Raw genomic sequence first — 17026 nt, 5'->3', positions numbered from 1 at the left:
TCATATAAGCACTTGTCTTAGGTGTGCCAGCAACAGTCCTGACCGAAATCAGCGCCAGGCTGTACACAGAGTACATCACGTCTACACTGGAAATTACAGAGAAGCTGGACCTAAACACATTCCAAGAAGGGGAAGGCCCACAGGTAAGCATATGCATTAGGTTAAACCCTTGGATCTGGGTTACATCCTTATTATTACCTCACCTGGACAGAGCTGGCTAGGTATTGTTGTTGGTCAAGTTTCATTGTTTCTTTGTTTGTTTGATAGCAACATTACAGAAGAATGGCTGAATGAAATTACAGTAAGACCTCACCATAATGGACTAATTGGGGCCCAAGCCACTCCAAAAAATACAAAATTCCGATAAAAGCGACATCTGGACTTCCCCCTGCTAACTCGGACTTTTTCCGATATATCAGACATTAGTCTGGATAGCATGAATGGTTTTTAAACTGTTTTGACTATCATTGCGATACTGTACTATGTTATAACTTCACTACATTAATCAAATAGTATAATATATTTAATAATACTGTACTGTACACTGACAGACATGTCTTTTATTTGCCTTATTGTGGTGAACATAGCTGACGTGGTCAGGCAGTCAGGACTGCTTCTGGCTTTATCAGACTTTTTCCGATATATAGGAACTTAGTCCGGTGGCTCTTTGATTCCGATAAATCAAATTCCGGTCTATTGAAGTCCGTTATATCGAGGTTTTACTGTACTTGAAACTTTCAGGTTATGTGGGCACTGGTCCCAAAAGAAACTGATTTCACTGTGAAGGTAATGTCTGCAAGTTTGAAAGTTGAAATGCAAGGTCAAGGAGTTTCATCAGGCAAGTTCTTGAATGTGAAGTTGGTTGTGCCGTTACTGTAGACTTTAATTAGGAGTTTAACTGGGCAAGTTGAAATTGAAGTTAGTTGTGACTTTAATTGTTTACTGACACTAAATGGCAGTACCAAAGCAGTATTTAACAGCACTAAAATAATTGCTGATGGGCGAGGTATGTTGTGCCCCGCACCTATTGTGCTCATTTTACTTTATCTTGACCTATTAACATCTCATTATCTTGAATGCAGAGTTGTAACAATAGATAGACATTAGAGTATGATGCTAGTCATGAAGAAATTCTGTCCCACGAATCCGGGTGACGTTCTTATTACACCTCCTTCACCCTAACTTGGCCTAAAATAGATATCTTTCCATGTTGAATGCTAAGTTTTTACAACAAACTGACACCAGAATATATTGCTAGTCATCAAGTAAATGCATTGCAAAGGGTAAAGAGCCATAGCATTGTCTTATCCTGCCACTGCACTACTTGAAATAAGCTTCAAAAGAGTGGAAATTTGGGGCAGGTAACATTGAAAAGTAAAGTTTATTCTTGCTGCATCCAGAGACTGTATTCAACTTAGTAAAGGCTTCCAATATTGAAAGGCATTCTGTATTTAACCCCAGCAGTTTGAAAATTCTCTCATGAGCAGAGTAAAATCATCAGAATATGGGGAAAATAAAGTGAAAAAGACATCACTGGACCTAGTAGATTAATTTGTTCTTGCATTTTCCAGGTAACTATATTTACTGTTGAAATGGTGAGTGCATGAGTGTGGACCATATTCACTGAGCTTAATGTTGACTAGTTCTCCATCTGTCATGCTGTTTTCTTTTCTGAACACTGTCTCACCCCATCCATAAGTGGAGGGGGGGGTGGGAGAAGAAGAAGAAGTTGAGATGCTGCTGCTGCTGCTGATAGTAATGATAATGAAAAATACTGTACTTCCTTTTGCTCAAACCATGGGAGGTTTCCTAGTACTAAGTGAAATTATCTGGCATTAGCCTGAGTAAAATTACTGATAGGTTGCTGACTGAGGTGTAAGGATTAACTAATCATAAGCTTAAGTTACTAGGCAATTTGGTAACCATTTTCAGTTAGCCTAAATAAAGTGCAGCACTTGGTGGTAGTAGAAGATAATGATATGAAAAGATGGAAATATATGGCCATGAGCAAAAGTACACACAGTCCTTTGTCAGCCTTGTGTTGTGCCTTCCATATTTCAGATTTCTCCCTAAACAACAGAGATTATCCTTCCATCTCATATACCTTTGTTGTGTGCTTCATAGTGCAATCCCATCAAAATAGTTTATTTAATAACTTCCATGACACAGCCAGCAGATAAGTGTCATTGAACTTTTGCTCATGGCTGTTCATGTGTGTGTCCGTGTAGGTATATTATATTCCTGTGTTGAAATAAGGTAGTCAGGTGGAAGGAGTAAAGGAAAATTATTGTTCAGCTATTGAATTTGTTTAATTCTACTGTAGGGCACCAGGTTTTTCAGCATCTAGTTTGGCAAAACGCACTTTCGTGGAAGCCATCAAATATTCCCGTGATTGAACATTTGTGACAAAAATACACAATTTCGTGCCTTCCGGCACAACAAGTTTCGAAATATCGCCACGGCACCACCAGCACCAACACTTAGTTTCGGCCTGTTTTCCCACATGTGTTCAGTGTCCATAAGTTGAGTACAGTGCTTCCTGAACATCCTTGGGGGTTAGGTAACAAAGACACCCACATATGTTAGAAAATCCGCGGATATCTGCTGCCCCCCGTAAAAACACCCGTGGACCCCCTTTAACCCTTTGGCTGCAGCGGCTGTGATGACAGTGTACTGACTGTGCTCATTGCGGAGAAATAGGGAAAAAAATATGTGTTTTCAACTCGTGTTTTGACCCACTTATCCTTAATCTTGAGAGCTAAAATTTTTGTCAGACAGACGTCGATCTTTCTTTCTTTCTTTTTTTTTTATAAATAGAACGGAGGAAGGAAAAACAAATGAATCATTAGCAACAAACTGCATGTCCGTAGGCACTCCAAGCACGGAGAACGATTTGAGAGAATATAAGGTGTATTTTGACTGATGCAAGAAATAGCCCAGAGAGGTGGAAATTTCCACCAAACCACAAGATTTTTTCCATACAAAATAGGGTTACAGCCACGTTACCTGATCCCAGTAATTGCATTAATAATAAACTTGCCAGTCTCTCATGATTTTGTTACAATATTCCAGTGTTTACGTTAGACTTTAGCGAAACAGTAACGATGAGAGGAAAATCATTACAAACTTTATCAGACTTCATGAATGACTTTTATTACCATTTACTTTTATAAAACCTATTGATATAATGTCATGAGTCATTTCATAGCATTGCTGCACAGTTTGCAACTGCAAAAATGTTCGCTAACTAATGCGCTTAGCAACATGACTTCTCTGATTATCGCAAAAATATCACTATATCACTTGTATTTTATCACAGCAATTCACAATATAATATAACACTTTCAGCCACTTTCATATGATTTCAGTGTGATTTGGGTAGGTATTGCTTCGTATTATTTACGAGAGGGGGGGGAAGGGCAGCAAAACAGTTTAGACCAGCTCATTGAGGGGGATGAGAGAGAAGGGGGGGGGGAGGACAGCAAACCGATTTAAACCAGCTCATTGAGGGTACATGGAAGAAAAGAAATACTCCCAGCCAGCCTGTCCTAACTTTTCCCGTGATGAATTAATTTAATTAGCCCCTTAAACGCGGCTGTGAACAGTCGACCCCCCCCCCGAGTGGCGGGGTTGTATCGCGGTCTGAGTACCTGTAGGAAAATATTAGCCAAAAATCAGAGATTAACCCTAGAACATTATACTTGGTATGGCAGATAGTACTTACATTCAGCTTTCTCCAGAGACAGGTGTTGAGCATTCGTGGACTACCCAAGGACTTGTGGAGACTTGCAAAGTTGGGTAACCAAATCTTCACTTTCACGCCTCCAGCAACCCGGTTTCCCCTCTACCACAGCCTCATTCTGTCACAGTAAACTTTATACGACAACGTAAAGGTAGTTTGGAATCCGTATTTGTACAATAAGCACTGAAAATACGGCTAAAATCAACGGAGTGTACAGCCGACATGCAGCGCAGCGGCGGTCTTCCCGTCACTCAACAAACATTTCCATTATCACAGCTAAAAACATGTATACTACATTATTTTCAATCATATTACTTCCCAAAAGATCACCGCAGCTCGCTTTTTATTCTGCCTTACGCCCGTCACTTTATTTTCGTTCCTGTCGGCTGCTTGCACTGACTCGGAAGAGCTAGAACTTGTCACAATGTCACTTTGAAAGCCTGCGGTAAACTGACTCTAAACAGGGGCAAACCGTGCGAAAAAAAGCTAGTGTTACAACAGGGGAAACAAGCGTTTCCTATTAGCATAAACTGCTTGTGAGAGGAGAGCGCAGATTTACAGTTCTGAGCAGTCAGAGCACTGCCATGTATCACAGCCAGGCTGGCCGGGCCATGGTGGGGGGGAGAGGGGGAAAAACGCGATATTTGGCAACAACGAAGGTCAGTAGTACAAAGGTAAAGTATGCTAATTGTAGCTAAAGGGTGGTGGTACTGATAGACAATACCAGCTGGAGCCTGCTTGCCCGCGGTTATTCAAAATTAACTCGAATCGCAAACGCGACGCTCCACCGTTATGTCCTTTTCACCGAGCGTCGCAAACGCGATGATCCGCGTTTAAAGGGTTAATAAATGAAGTGGCCAAATGGAGGAGTGTTATATATGATTCACTGGATAATGCCACCACTAAAACAGCCATGAACTGTTCCTGGGATAATGTTACATTTGCATTGAACAGTGTCAACAGAGTTCAGCGAGATAAAATGCTTTAGTGAATCTGGTCCCGGTACTGTATCCAACTGTGGATATTTAAAACTGTTTATGTTATATCCACCCATGGATATTGTTAAAAACGTGGATGTTAAGGGATGACTGTATTACACTATTACACTTTCGCGTCCTTGTTTAATAATTGACGGAATATGTCATCTTGTGCTTCAAGTGAAGCTGGAGGTGGACTGGGTGAAGTGGACATGGTGTAAGAAGGCATAAACCTGTAATACCAGGTGGTAAAGGGGACTCCAACCGACAACCTCCACAATGGGGTGAAAATATGCAAGTATGATGAAATAAATAAATTTGTGGTGGAAATGGAGAAAGGTGCTTGTAACTCTGAAATATGCAAACTGTATAATGTGCCAGAGTTGGCTGTGGGTAGTATGAGAAAACAGCTGAGTGAACTTAAAGTCAGCCAGTAATCAAATGTCTTGTACTTCGATCTGCCAATTTAAATGTAGTTTTCCTGAAGTCATGTTGGTACAGTGATCAAGAAAAAAATATTTCATTGTGCATTTTATATTTTTTATATGTTTACTGAATCCCATTTCTTGTTGAAATTTACTGGGTGGTATTCACGGAGCACGACCTTTACCCTGAAAGTCCACTTCGTGAATACCAACCCGGAAATTTCGACAAGAAATAGAATTTGGTAAAAATATAAAAAACATAAATTGCACAACAAAATTATATATTTTTTCTTGATCACTGGACCAATTTAATTTTAAGAAAATTACATTTAAATTGGCAGACTGGGACAGGACATCCGAATACTAACTGCCAATCTAGCCCTTGTGAAGAAGTATTCTGAACCAGGCACTGGAGGTAGATGAGTGAAAACAGTGACCAAGTACAGCGCAGTTATCCTAGTGGTTGAACATTATATGTTACAGTGGTTGAATAGAGGACCCGGGAAGGCGTTAGTGTGTCAGGGCCTGAAATTCAAGACCATGCCCGCCTATTTTATGATGCAGTTGCAAAGAAATGTAACATTAACGTCACCCCCAGAGTTCACTGATTCACAGGGTTGGCAGCAGAGGCTCAGAGGCAGGTTAATAGCAACATTTCAGGTAACTTTATGGCATATTTAAAGTAGGAAATATACTAGGGGGGTAGGTTTTCATATGGGCCCTGTCTGTATTAGCCTACTTTCCATAAGGTCAATGCCCCAACTTAGCTGAATCAACTTTGGCAGCACTTTTCATGGTCTCTATTAGGCGCGAAACCTGGTGCCCTACTGTATATAGTTATGAAAATTAGAAGAGATGGGAAAAGAAGAAAAGTATAATTCGGTTTTACTGTTTTATCCCTTTACAGCAAAGTGAAGGTGAGGAGAAGGATGAGAAAGAGAGCAGCCTGGTGACATCTGACCCTATTTCGCATCTAAAGGCCAGCACACCGAAGGACTTCCAGGTAGAGTTTTTTTTTTTTTTTTTTTTTTTTTTTTTTTTTTTTTTTTAATGCGAGGAAGAAGGAACCAAAGGCCATGAGCCCGTGGTAACAGTTCCCACCAAGAGAAAAACAAAATACAATAGAGAGCCAAATTCAAGATCCGATCATTTTGAGATGCCTGGACACACTGCGTTTGAAAGACTGGAGATCATAGGCAGCAGGAAATACAGACAGATGGAGACAGTTCCAGAGCTGACCTGTTGCATAAATGAAGGACTGGGAGTAACGGTTAACTCTTGCATTAGAGAGTTGGACAGAAAAGGGATGAGAGTTTGCCAGACGGATGCTACGCGCCCGTCATTGAGGTGGAGGAATGCAAGCAGACAGTTCAGAGGAGCAGTGACCATTAAAGTAGCAATAGAAAAGAGATAAAGATGCAACAGTGTGGCGAAGAGACAGAGGTTGAAGGGAGTCAGTAAGAGGAGGAGAGTTAATGAGACAAAAAACCTTTGACTCCACCCTATTGAGAAGAGCTGTATGTGGGGAGCCTCCCCACACATGAGAGTTGTACTCCACACAGGGGCGGATAAAACCCCTGTATAAAGTTAACAATTGTGCAGGGGTAAAAAAAGAGCGGAGTCGGCTTAGCACACCCAATCTCTTGGAAGCAGATTTTACAAGAGATGTAATATGATCTTTCCAAGATAAGTCCCGAGTAAATGAAACCCCAAGCATGTTCAAGGATGATGCAGGATTAAGCTGAATATTATTAAACATTAGTGGGTATACCTGTGGAAGATTTTGTCAGGTTGATAGGTGTAAGAACTGAGTCTTAGATGCATTAAAAACAACCATATTATTTTTACCCCAGTCAGAGATACGAGCCAAGTCAGACATTAGGTGTGCCATAGCCTCATCCCTTGTTTGTTGAAGTAACTGTTGAGATGGGCGTTGTGGGAATTGAATGGAAAGGTGAAGGGTGGAGTCATCAGCGTATGAGTGGATAGGGTTAGATATACAGCTTAGAAGATCATTGATGAATAAAAGGAAGAGAGTTGGTGATAGGACAGAGCCCTGAGGAACACCACTGTTGATAGATCTTGGAGAAGAACGATGGCCGTCTACAACAGCGGCTATAGAACGACCAGAAAGGAAGCTAGCGATGAAGGCATAGATAGAAGGATAGAAACCGTAGGAGGGCAGTTTGGAAATTAAAGATTTATGCCAGACTTGATCGAAAGCCTTTGAGATGTCAAGTGCAATAGCAAAGCTTTCGCCAAAGTCCCGAAAGGAGGATGACCAGGAGTCTGAAAGGTAGGTGAGAAGATCGCCAGTGGAGTGTCCCTGACGGAACCCGTACTGACGATCGGAAAGAAGGTTGTGATAGGAAAGATGCCTTAAAATTTTTCTATTGAGAACTGACTCGAAAACTTTTGAAATACAGGACGTTAAAGCAATTGGACGATAGTTGGAGGGTTGGGAGTGGTCACCCTTCTTTGGGACCGGCTGAATGAGAGCAAACTTCCAGCAAGAAGGAAAGGTACAAGTTGACAGACAAAGGCGAAAGAGTTTGCCTAGGCAGGGTGTAAGCACAGAAGCACAGCTCTTGAGGACAACAGGAGGGACCCCATCAGGCCCATATGCCTTGTTAGTACTGAGGCCAGTGATGGCAGAAAATACATCAACTGAAGAAATTTTAATGTCGGCTATGAGGAAGTCAGAGGGGGGAAGTGATGGAGGAACAGCACCGGAATCGTCTAAGGTGGAATTGGAGGAGAAAGTCTATGCGAAGAGATCTGCTTTATCAGTAGAAGAAATAGCTACAGAACCATCAGAGTAGAAAAGAGGAGGGAAGGATGATGAGGTAAAGTTGTTAGAAAGATTTTTGGCAAGGTGCCAGAAGGAGCGGGAAGAATTCAAGTTGGAGAGTTGAGAGCATTTAGTATGGATGAAATTATTTTTAGTAGAGCGAAGAACAGACTTAGCACAATTCCGGGCAGAAACGTAAAGATGATGTGATTCAGGGGTGGGTTGGCTCCGGTACCTTTTGTAGGCCCTCTCCTTGTTGCGGACAGCATTAGAACAAGCGTGATTAAACCAAGGCTTTCTTGCATTAGTCAAAGGATATGAGAAAGGAATGTATGCTTCCATGCCCGAGAGAATAACCTCCGTAATGCGCAAGGCACACTCAGATGGCTCCCGGCCATGAAAGCAATAATCATTCCAGGGAAAATCAAAGAAGTACTGCCTGAGGGCCTCCCAGTCCGTGGCTCCAAAATGCCACAGACGACGTTTCCCTGGAGGGTCTACAGGCCGTACCGGAGTGATAGGACAGGTTAAAGTAATAAGGTTGTGATCGGAGGAGCCCAACGGAGAGAAAAGATTAACAGAGTAAGCAGAAGGATTAGTTGTGAGGAAGAGGTCAAGTATGTTGGAGCTCTCTCTAAGGTGGTCAGGGATACAGGTAGGGTGCTGAACAAGCTGCTCTAGGTCATTAAGGATAGAAAAGATGTAGGCTTGTTCACCAGGTGGATCCGTGAAAGGAGAGGAGAGCCAAAGGTGGTGGTAGAACATTGAAATCTCCTAGAATGGAGATTTCAGAGAAAGGAGAAATGGATAGACTGTGTTCCATCGTAGATGATTATTATTTATTTATTTTTTCTTTTTCTTTTCTTTTTTTTCTTTTTTTTTTTTAAATTTAATTGTTTTTTTTTGTACCCCACCTTGGTGGTGGTAGGTGGTGGCAGCCATCATCCTCTCATGATGTAATGCTCTCTACCTCTTCCTTCCCCATTCTCATTCTATCTGTATCTGCTCTCCCCTCTCAGTACTTCCTCCCTTCCATCCTGTCACTTTTATGAATCTTCACTCCATTTCATGTTGCTATACACTGAGTGTCAAGCCAAATGGCTTCCTGTTAGTTTGTTTCAGTTCATTTATAAAAGTCTCCAACATGCTTGCATGTGTTGGCCTTGATCATCAAATGGCAGCTCTCCATGCCGCTCGATCTCTGGCAGCCTCCCTGTTCAGTCCTTTATCCCTGAGGTCATACTCTGTGACCTTGTCCCAAGTCTTTTGGTCTGCCTGTCGCAGTTCTGCCCCTGACATTCATACTTCTCACCTTTTGCACTCAGTTGTCATCCTTCATCTTCTCAACATGCTCAGATCATCTCAGTCTACCCCTCCTCATCACATCAATAAACTCTGGTTCCATCCTTCCTCTCAACTCTTCAGTCATAGTCCTAGCCCCCCAGGTCTCTCATTCAAGACACACTACACCCATCTAATTGTTGTATCTTTACGTTTGACCTTGCAGCAAAAATCAGGTGATTACCTACGAGTTAATGCAAGGCAGTGGTGAAAGATTTGCATACTGTATTTGTGTATTTCCACTAGGAAATAATGAAAAAGTATTTTCCCTTACAAATCACTTGATGTTGAATATGAATAATTTGTACATTATTATTATTTTTTTCTTACATATTCCTTGCCAAATCATGGGTGTGCATTATATGGCAGGAGATTTGGTATATCATGGGATTAACATTCTAAAAGAGAGTGCATTGTGATAAATGGGGGGGGGGGAGGCAGTGGCTGAATCAGTAGAGAGGTGGCCTGCAGTCTTAATGGACCCTGGTTCAAATCACAGCTGGGGCAGGGAACAGTTTAAAGATTTGAATTTCATTAAAGCAGACTTTACTGATCTACCAGAGGACCCACCAAAATGTTGTAAAAATCCCCCCACTAATACCTATACACCTGTCCTTTATGAGACAACCTTAGCTTGTATTTAATATGAACAATGGGTGTTAGTGCAGAAGTTGTGACAATTAGAGGTGTATGGTATGTAGGAGGACAACTGGGCCGTGGGAACAGACTGTGAAGTCTATGCCCACGGTCGGACACTTAAAAAAGGGGGGATGGGGCCATATTATGATTTAAGTGTATTTTTTGGTGCTTCAAATAACATACACTGGTTCACACCTATTGGATGTTATAGTGACTGAGATACTGTCTTAACAAATCTTTCTGCTTTTAAGGATTGGCCCATTTTCAAATCTGTTGAATCTCAGGGTTGCAGTTCTTTCTTTATTATTATTTTTGTATTATTATTATCATTATTTTTTAATGAGTCTGACTCTGAACATGGACTTCATAGGCCATTCCTTGAGGCCTGGTAGTCCTCCTAAATGTCATGTACCTCCGTGTTTCACCACTTGGTTGCTAATACCTACCATCTCGTTGAAGACTGGTGTAATGGTATTAGCTGGGATGTTTTTTATGATGTGACAGTGGGCCTTGTGCTGGATAAATAACATTTGTTTTATCCATCCATCCATCATCCAATCCTACGTTGCCCCATGAGAAGCGGACGAGCTCGGGGCTAGGCAGTTGATCCTGACATATAAGATGAGAATATCATCATCATCATCATCCGGACCTCCTTTCCCACCCAAGGGCAGGGTGAGGAGTAGCAATGTCCAGACAGCCCAAAATTGCCCAATCCAATGGACCACACTTCCATTCACTCATCATTCAAGCCCCCGGAATCCTGGCTCTATCGGATACGCCAAAAACATTCACCATGTTCTGTAGCTTCACATATCGTATCCAACAGAGTCAATCCAGACGCTGCCACGTTAAAAAGGGGTGCCAAAAATCCCTGATCATGCATATCTCCTCACAAAATTCATCCAGCCAGCTCGATCTCCTGTCAGTTCCCTAGCCTCACTGACTTCCAGACCTCTCTTCCTCACACATTCATCCACCATATCTCTCCACCTTCTCCTTGGTCTACCTCACCTCCTCCCTCCTTGGAATTCGCTCAGATATACTTTCTTCACCACTCTATTGTTTTCCATTCTCTTCATGTGACCATACCATCTCAGTACACTCTCTTCAATTCTGGTGTCCACCGACTTCCTCACTCTGCATCTTTCACGAATCACAGTATTTCGTGTCCCATCCACCCTCTGTACTCCACATACATTCCTCAGCAGTCCCATCTCCACTGCTGTTACTCTTGACTTTTCACACACCATAGTCTCACATCCATATGTTAAAGTTGACACTAACACTCCTTCATGTAAGCCTCGTTCAGCTGCAACACTCAAGCCTTTGTTTCTTATCAAGGCCTTCATTGCACCATCTACCCTTCTTCCTTGTGTCACTTTACTTTCAACTTCTTTTGCACATTTTCCTCTCTATTCTATCACTGTACCCAGGTATTTGAACTCTCTCACCAATTCCAGTCTCTCTCCATTCACTGTTACATTGTACTGGGAGTCACCTTCACTCTCAGTAACCATCACTTTACACTTTTCTACATTTACCCTCAAGGAACGACGCTTACAGACATCAGCAAAACTCTGCACTAGCCCACCAAGTTCTTGTCCAGTACTTGCAGGCAGTACTGCATCATCGGCATACAACAAATTCAAGATATTCCATCCATCACCATTCATTACCAGTGCCATCCCTTTCTCCATTACTCGTGTTTTCACTTCTCTCATCACCCTATCCATATATACATTGAACAACCATGGGGACATCACACAACCTTGTCGCACGCCCACACTGATCGTGAACCATTCATATAGATGCCCATTAACCCTGACACATGCTTCACTACCATCATAAAAACTCTTGATGGCACCTAACAGCTTACCCTCTACACTGTACATGTGCAAAACATTCCACACTCCTTCTCTGTCCACTTTGTCATATGCTTTTTCCAGATCCATGAATGCCATAAACACCTTATGGTCCTTCTCACAAGCCTTCTCTACTATCTGTCTCACTGCAAATATTTGGTCCACACATCCTCTGCCACTCCTAAAGCCACCCTGTTCATCACTCACTAGGACTTCTGATATCTCTCTTACTTTCTGTATAATAATTCTTTCATATACCTTCCCTACCACACTCAGTAAGCTTATGCCACGATAATTCTTACACTCACTTCGTTCACCTTTATTTTTGTACAGGGGTACAATCACAGCTTTTTTCCACTCTGCAGGCACAGTTTCACTCATCCATGCCTTCTTACGTATCTCCAACAAGCACTTCATTCCATTCTCTCCACTACATTTAAGCATCTCTGCAAATACCTCGTCAACCCCAGCTGCTTTTCCATTTTTCAGCCGCTTCACAGCACTCTTCACCTGTGCGAGTGTCACGTCTCCTGGCACTGCATTCCTTCTCTGCACACCCCCAAAACCAATCATGTTCACAGCTGCTCTGCTTTCCCTATCCCCATTCATCAGGCTTTCAAAATATTCTTTCCATCTGGTCCTTACTTCATCTCCAATGGTTAATAATCTACCACCTGCATCCTTCACACCATCCCATTTCTTACCTCTTTCACTTGTACATTTCCGCACCTCTTTCCAGAATAACTTTCTATTTTCAGAGTAGTTCGCATTCATTTTTCTTCCTAGATCCTCATTTACTTCCTTCTTTTTCCTCTTCATTAGTCTATTTACGTGCTTCTTGCTCTCAACATATTCAGTTCATATTTCAACTGAACCCCTATCCTGTAACCACTTTAGCCACTTCTTCCTCTTTTCCTCCACTGCTTTCTTTACCTCCTCATCTCACCATGCGGTACCTTTCTTCTTTGTTGTTGCTCTTGCCACACCACATACCGCTTTAGCATTCCTAACTAAGCAATCCCTATATGCATTCCACAGTCTGTCCAGATCCATTTCATTCCAATTCAGTAATTCTAACTCATCCTCTACTTTGGTCCTGTATTCATCTGCTATTTCTTTGATCCTTAGCTTCTTAACTTTCAGTCTTTCTCCCTGACTGCTTCTCTCTCTCCTGATCCACCTCACTCCTTTCAGCTTGATCTTGCATACCACAATCATATGATCTGACAGACCTCCACATCGTCCTCCCACAGCCCTCGTATCAGCAACCATTCCCATCATCAACCTCTCTGCGAGCACGTAATCAATCAGGCTTCTTTGAACACGATCCCTGTTCCCTCTATACCATGTATATTTATGTGCATCTTTGTGTTTGAAATACGAGTTACAAATGCACAACATAAAATGATCAAACCATTCATCATTGGATTTAACTTTCATCCTTTCATACAGCATGTCACTTTTCTAACCACTTGACCACCAACAGATGTGTATAAACTCCACAGGTGTACATGAATCTGGTTAGCCTGCTGCAGGAGGTGCTGCCCCTTCAGTGTGAGAATCAACTAGCCCCTCATGTGGCTACCTTAGTCCACAGTCTGATTCGACGCTCATCCACGCAGCCCCTGGTCTCTGCTCACTACACAGCACTCACAGCAATCCTGTCATGTGCTCAAAAAACTCACTATTTTGATAAGAGTGAGGTGAGTGCCTATATTTGCAGTCTCTGCTTATCCACACATGCCCTGGTCTGTGCATACTACACAGCATTCAGAGCAGTCCTGTCATGCGCTCAGAGCGCTCACTGTCATGATAAGTGTGGGGTAACTGAGTATATGTAGTACTAATAGTAGTAGTAATAGTAACCCTATGTGCATATGGAGATGAACCCAATGGACCTGAGGAAACCAGCCACTTAAGTGGGTACTCCCAGAATTTTTTTGGTGAGGTTATGCTGAAGTTTTGTCCGTGTTGTGATAGTAAGTTGCAGTCACATATTTGTCGTGTGGGTGATAGAAGACAGAGCTGCTCACAGATTAGTTACCAACATCTCACCATGTCGCGCTCCATACCATTGTACACTGGACATGTTCACCAGTACGCACTCAGATGTACTGGACATTGAGCAACAACTTCATATGGTCCACTCCACATTCCATTTTATAGATATGCTCTATCCACCCACACTGCACATCATATTGTAATACTGTACCTCTATATCTGTTCATATTGAAGTTGGATGGTTATTTCTGATAAAAATCTGACTATTGGTCAAATTATTGGAGATACAGATGCTTTGCCCAGGTTTTCAAATATGAATGTGAAAACTGTACCTTGGTATCTATCAACAACAATCATCATCATCATCATCATCATCATCATCATCCAGGCCTCCTTTCCCACCCTAGGACAGGGTGAGGAGTAACATAACAGTGATATTAATGCAAATACAAATAAATGTAAATACAGTATTGTATTTGAATAAGAATACTCCATCCCTGCTATGCATTTATGTATGTGTTTGTGAACTGTGGTGTTGGTGGAGATGGTGGGATATTACTGAGGTCTGTGAAGTGTTGGGCGGTTATTGGTTTCTTATAAATTTTAAGAGTATGTATGGTTAGACACTCATCCATGCAGCCCCTGATCTCTGAGCACTACGCTACACTCAGAGCAGTCCTCTCATGTGCTCGCAAGACACATTATTTTGATAAGAAGTGAGTAAGTGTATTTGTGAACAGTGGTTAAGGGCACCCACCATCCACTCACTCAGTCTAGTACAGTACTACTTTCATGTAACTGGGTCCATTACACAGTCCTAACAGTGGTCCTCTCATGTGCTCCATAAACTCCCCATTTGGATAAGAGTGAGGTGAGTGACTGTAAATATGAATTGTTACAAAGTTGTCCATCCATCCATCATCCAGTCCTATGTTGCCCTGTGAGGAGTGTAGGAGCCCGGGGCTAGGCAAGTTGGTCCTTACATTTAAGATGAGAGGGACCAGCCTCACTCGTCCCTGAGTGGCCGTATGATAGCAATAAACCCCAACCACACCCCATGGAGATAAACCTACACAGGCTCAATCTGATTGGAGTGCCATAGTTACCCACTAAACCACCAGGCACCATAATTTGGTTATATGGTTACCACCCAGCATAGTAAATAAAGGTGTACGTGGTATGTAAAGTAGAAAACACAGTATACAGTCATCCCTTAACATTCACGGGGGTTAGGTAACAGAGACACCTGCCAATGTTAAAAATCCACGGATATCTGCTGCCCTCCCTTAAAAACACCCCTGGACCCCCCATTTCCTTATATAACTAAAGAAAAACCTTATGTGCATGTTTACAGCCATCATCATCCATCATCCAATCCCACTTTATTAAATACATGAACACAAAACAACTACTTTATTTAATACAAGAACACTAAAAGTTAAAAATAATGAATAGTGTACCCCTGCATGGCCTCTTCTGACAACTGTGCTCATCCCAGACCCCTCCAAAAGGAAGAGTGTTACAGTATATTTCATTCACTGGGTAATGCCATTACTGTACTAAAACAGCCACAAACTGTGTCTGGGATAATGTTACAGTGTCAGCAGAGTTCAGTGAGATTTTATTTTTTTTCTGTAGCCATCCGTGGATATTCAAAACCGTGAATGTTAAAACTGCGGATGTTAAGGGATGACTGTATTGATAAGAGTGAGGTGGGTGGGTGTATATGCTAGTTACTATCAAGGTTATGTACGGTATATGAAACGAAGCATTATTTTGATAAAAGTGAGATGGTTAGTTGTATTTCTGAGTTGATATTGAGGTGTTGTAGAGAGGAAGTTAATGCTGTACCAGTCACTCAGTCCTGGTTGTGTTATATTTTTTTTGTATTCAATAATTTACAGAAAGGTCCTTATGACACGTCTTTTGCTACCTGTAATGTTGATTTGCCAGTTTCCCCAACATTACTAATTTTGTGGAAGAAATAGTAATTTCTTTTAGAATACATCCCTGGCATATAATAATTACAGTACAGTACTTAAATGTAGTGGTAGGTGGTGGCGACCATCAGCCAATTACTTGATGTAGTGCCGCCTACTTCATCCTTAGCCTTTATCATTCTTTTTCTGTGCCTGCCCTCCTCTCTTCCAATTTATCCCATCTTTCCTGTCACTTTTTATTGCTTTTCTTTCCTTTACAGGTGGCTTTACATTGAGTGACAAGCCAAATGGTTTCCTGTAAGCCAAGAAACCATTTACAACGCTGGGTGGTAACCACATAACCAAACCATACGTGCTCCCCACGTGTCAGCAAGTGGGTTGGTGGAGGGTTAGTGCCCCACCCCATAAAACAAATAACTCAGAGTCAAATGGCCACCTCTTACAGGATTATGGCATCTGGCAATAGATAGATAGATAGACTTACATGTAATTTGTAAGATGGATTGGTACAGTACTATAAATGAGCTGGTGAGAAAGTGCAGTGGATTGAGCTGGCTGGAAGAATTTTATAGCTACAGAAGAGTGTATGACAAGGGCTTGGCACCCTGTTTTTACCCAGTGCTATAATTGTTGTTGGAGTGACTAGCTGCTAGATAATGTGAAGTGCTTGAGTCTGAATGTTTAGACCTGTAAGATTGGGTCAGAATATCAGGGACTTGAATGGTGAGTGAATATGATTGTGACCCATTTAACCAGGCACTACTTTTGATAGATCTTCCATCATTGTATTTTTTTCTTACTCTCGGTACCCTGTTATCACCGCATCCTTAGGTGGGAAAAGAGGTCAGGATAATGATGATAATATTGATATTGAGGTGTTTAGAAATTGCTTAGGTAGGGTAGCAAAAGTAAATCAAAATATTAATTGTAAAATCTTGCATTACAGAATCCTGAGGTAGAAACAGCCTTGGATTTGGTGACGGGGTATGTTCGAGAGTTAGTTGAACGTTGCCGGCAGTATCGTGATCACCTTCTGGCTTCATGTCTTACTCTCTTGCTCTCACTCCCACCTCGCATTGTGACTGCCATCTTCCCGGAACTTGTTGCACCCATACAGGTAATTTGAACCCACTGAGCCTGGGGATGTTGTTTTTACTGTAGTCTTACCATCTCCTGATGATTCATAGGGGTTAGAAGAGACTTTTCGAATCAGGAGATTGGATATAGTGTTAACAAACCCATTCAGTATGAGAAGCCTTTCCAAATTTGAGTATAATTGTCTGGTAGCAGCAGGAATGAACTAAA

At 41.8% G+C, this 17026-nt stretch overlaps 1 protein-coding gene across 1 annotated transcript in view; it reads left to right on the top strand.

The window, feature by feature from the left end:
• LOC145416281 (DNA-dependent protein kinase catalytic subunit-like) overlaps window positions 1-17026 on the top strand; it is a 132270-nt gene that overhangs the window by 20171 nt on the left and 95073 nt on the right. Inside the window, exons 11-14 of the mRNA XM_080285279.1 lie at window positions 22-143; window positions 6070-6147; window positions 13286-13483; window positions 16668-16838. Of these exons, the coding sequence (XP_080141405.1) occupies window positions 22-143; window positions 6070-6147; window positions 13286-13483; window positions 16668-16838 (569 nt within the window). The remainder of the gene's footprint in view (window positions 1-21; window positions 144-6069; window positions 6148-13285; window positions 13484-16667; window positions 16839-17026) is intronic.

The sequence above is a fragment of the Coenobita brevimanus genome, chromosome 105 (assembly GCF_032717465.1).
Source record: "Coenobita brevimanus isolate Jiangsu-jjx chromosome 105, ASM3271746v2, whole genome shotgun sequence".
Taxonomy (NCBI): Eukaryota; Metazoa; Arthropoda; class Malacostraca; order Decapoda; family Coenobitidae; genus Coenobita; species Coenobita brevimanus.
This window is presented reverse-complemented; position numbering and strand designations above follow the sequence as displayed.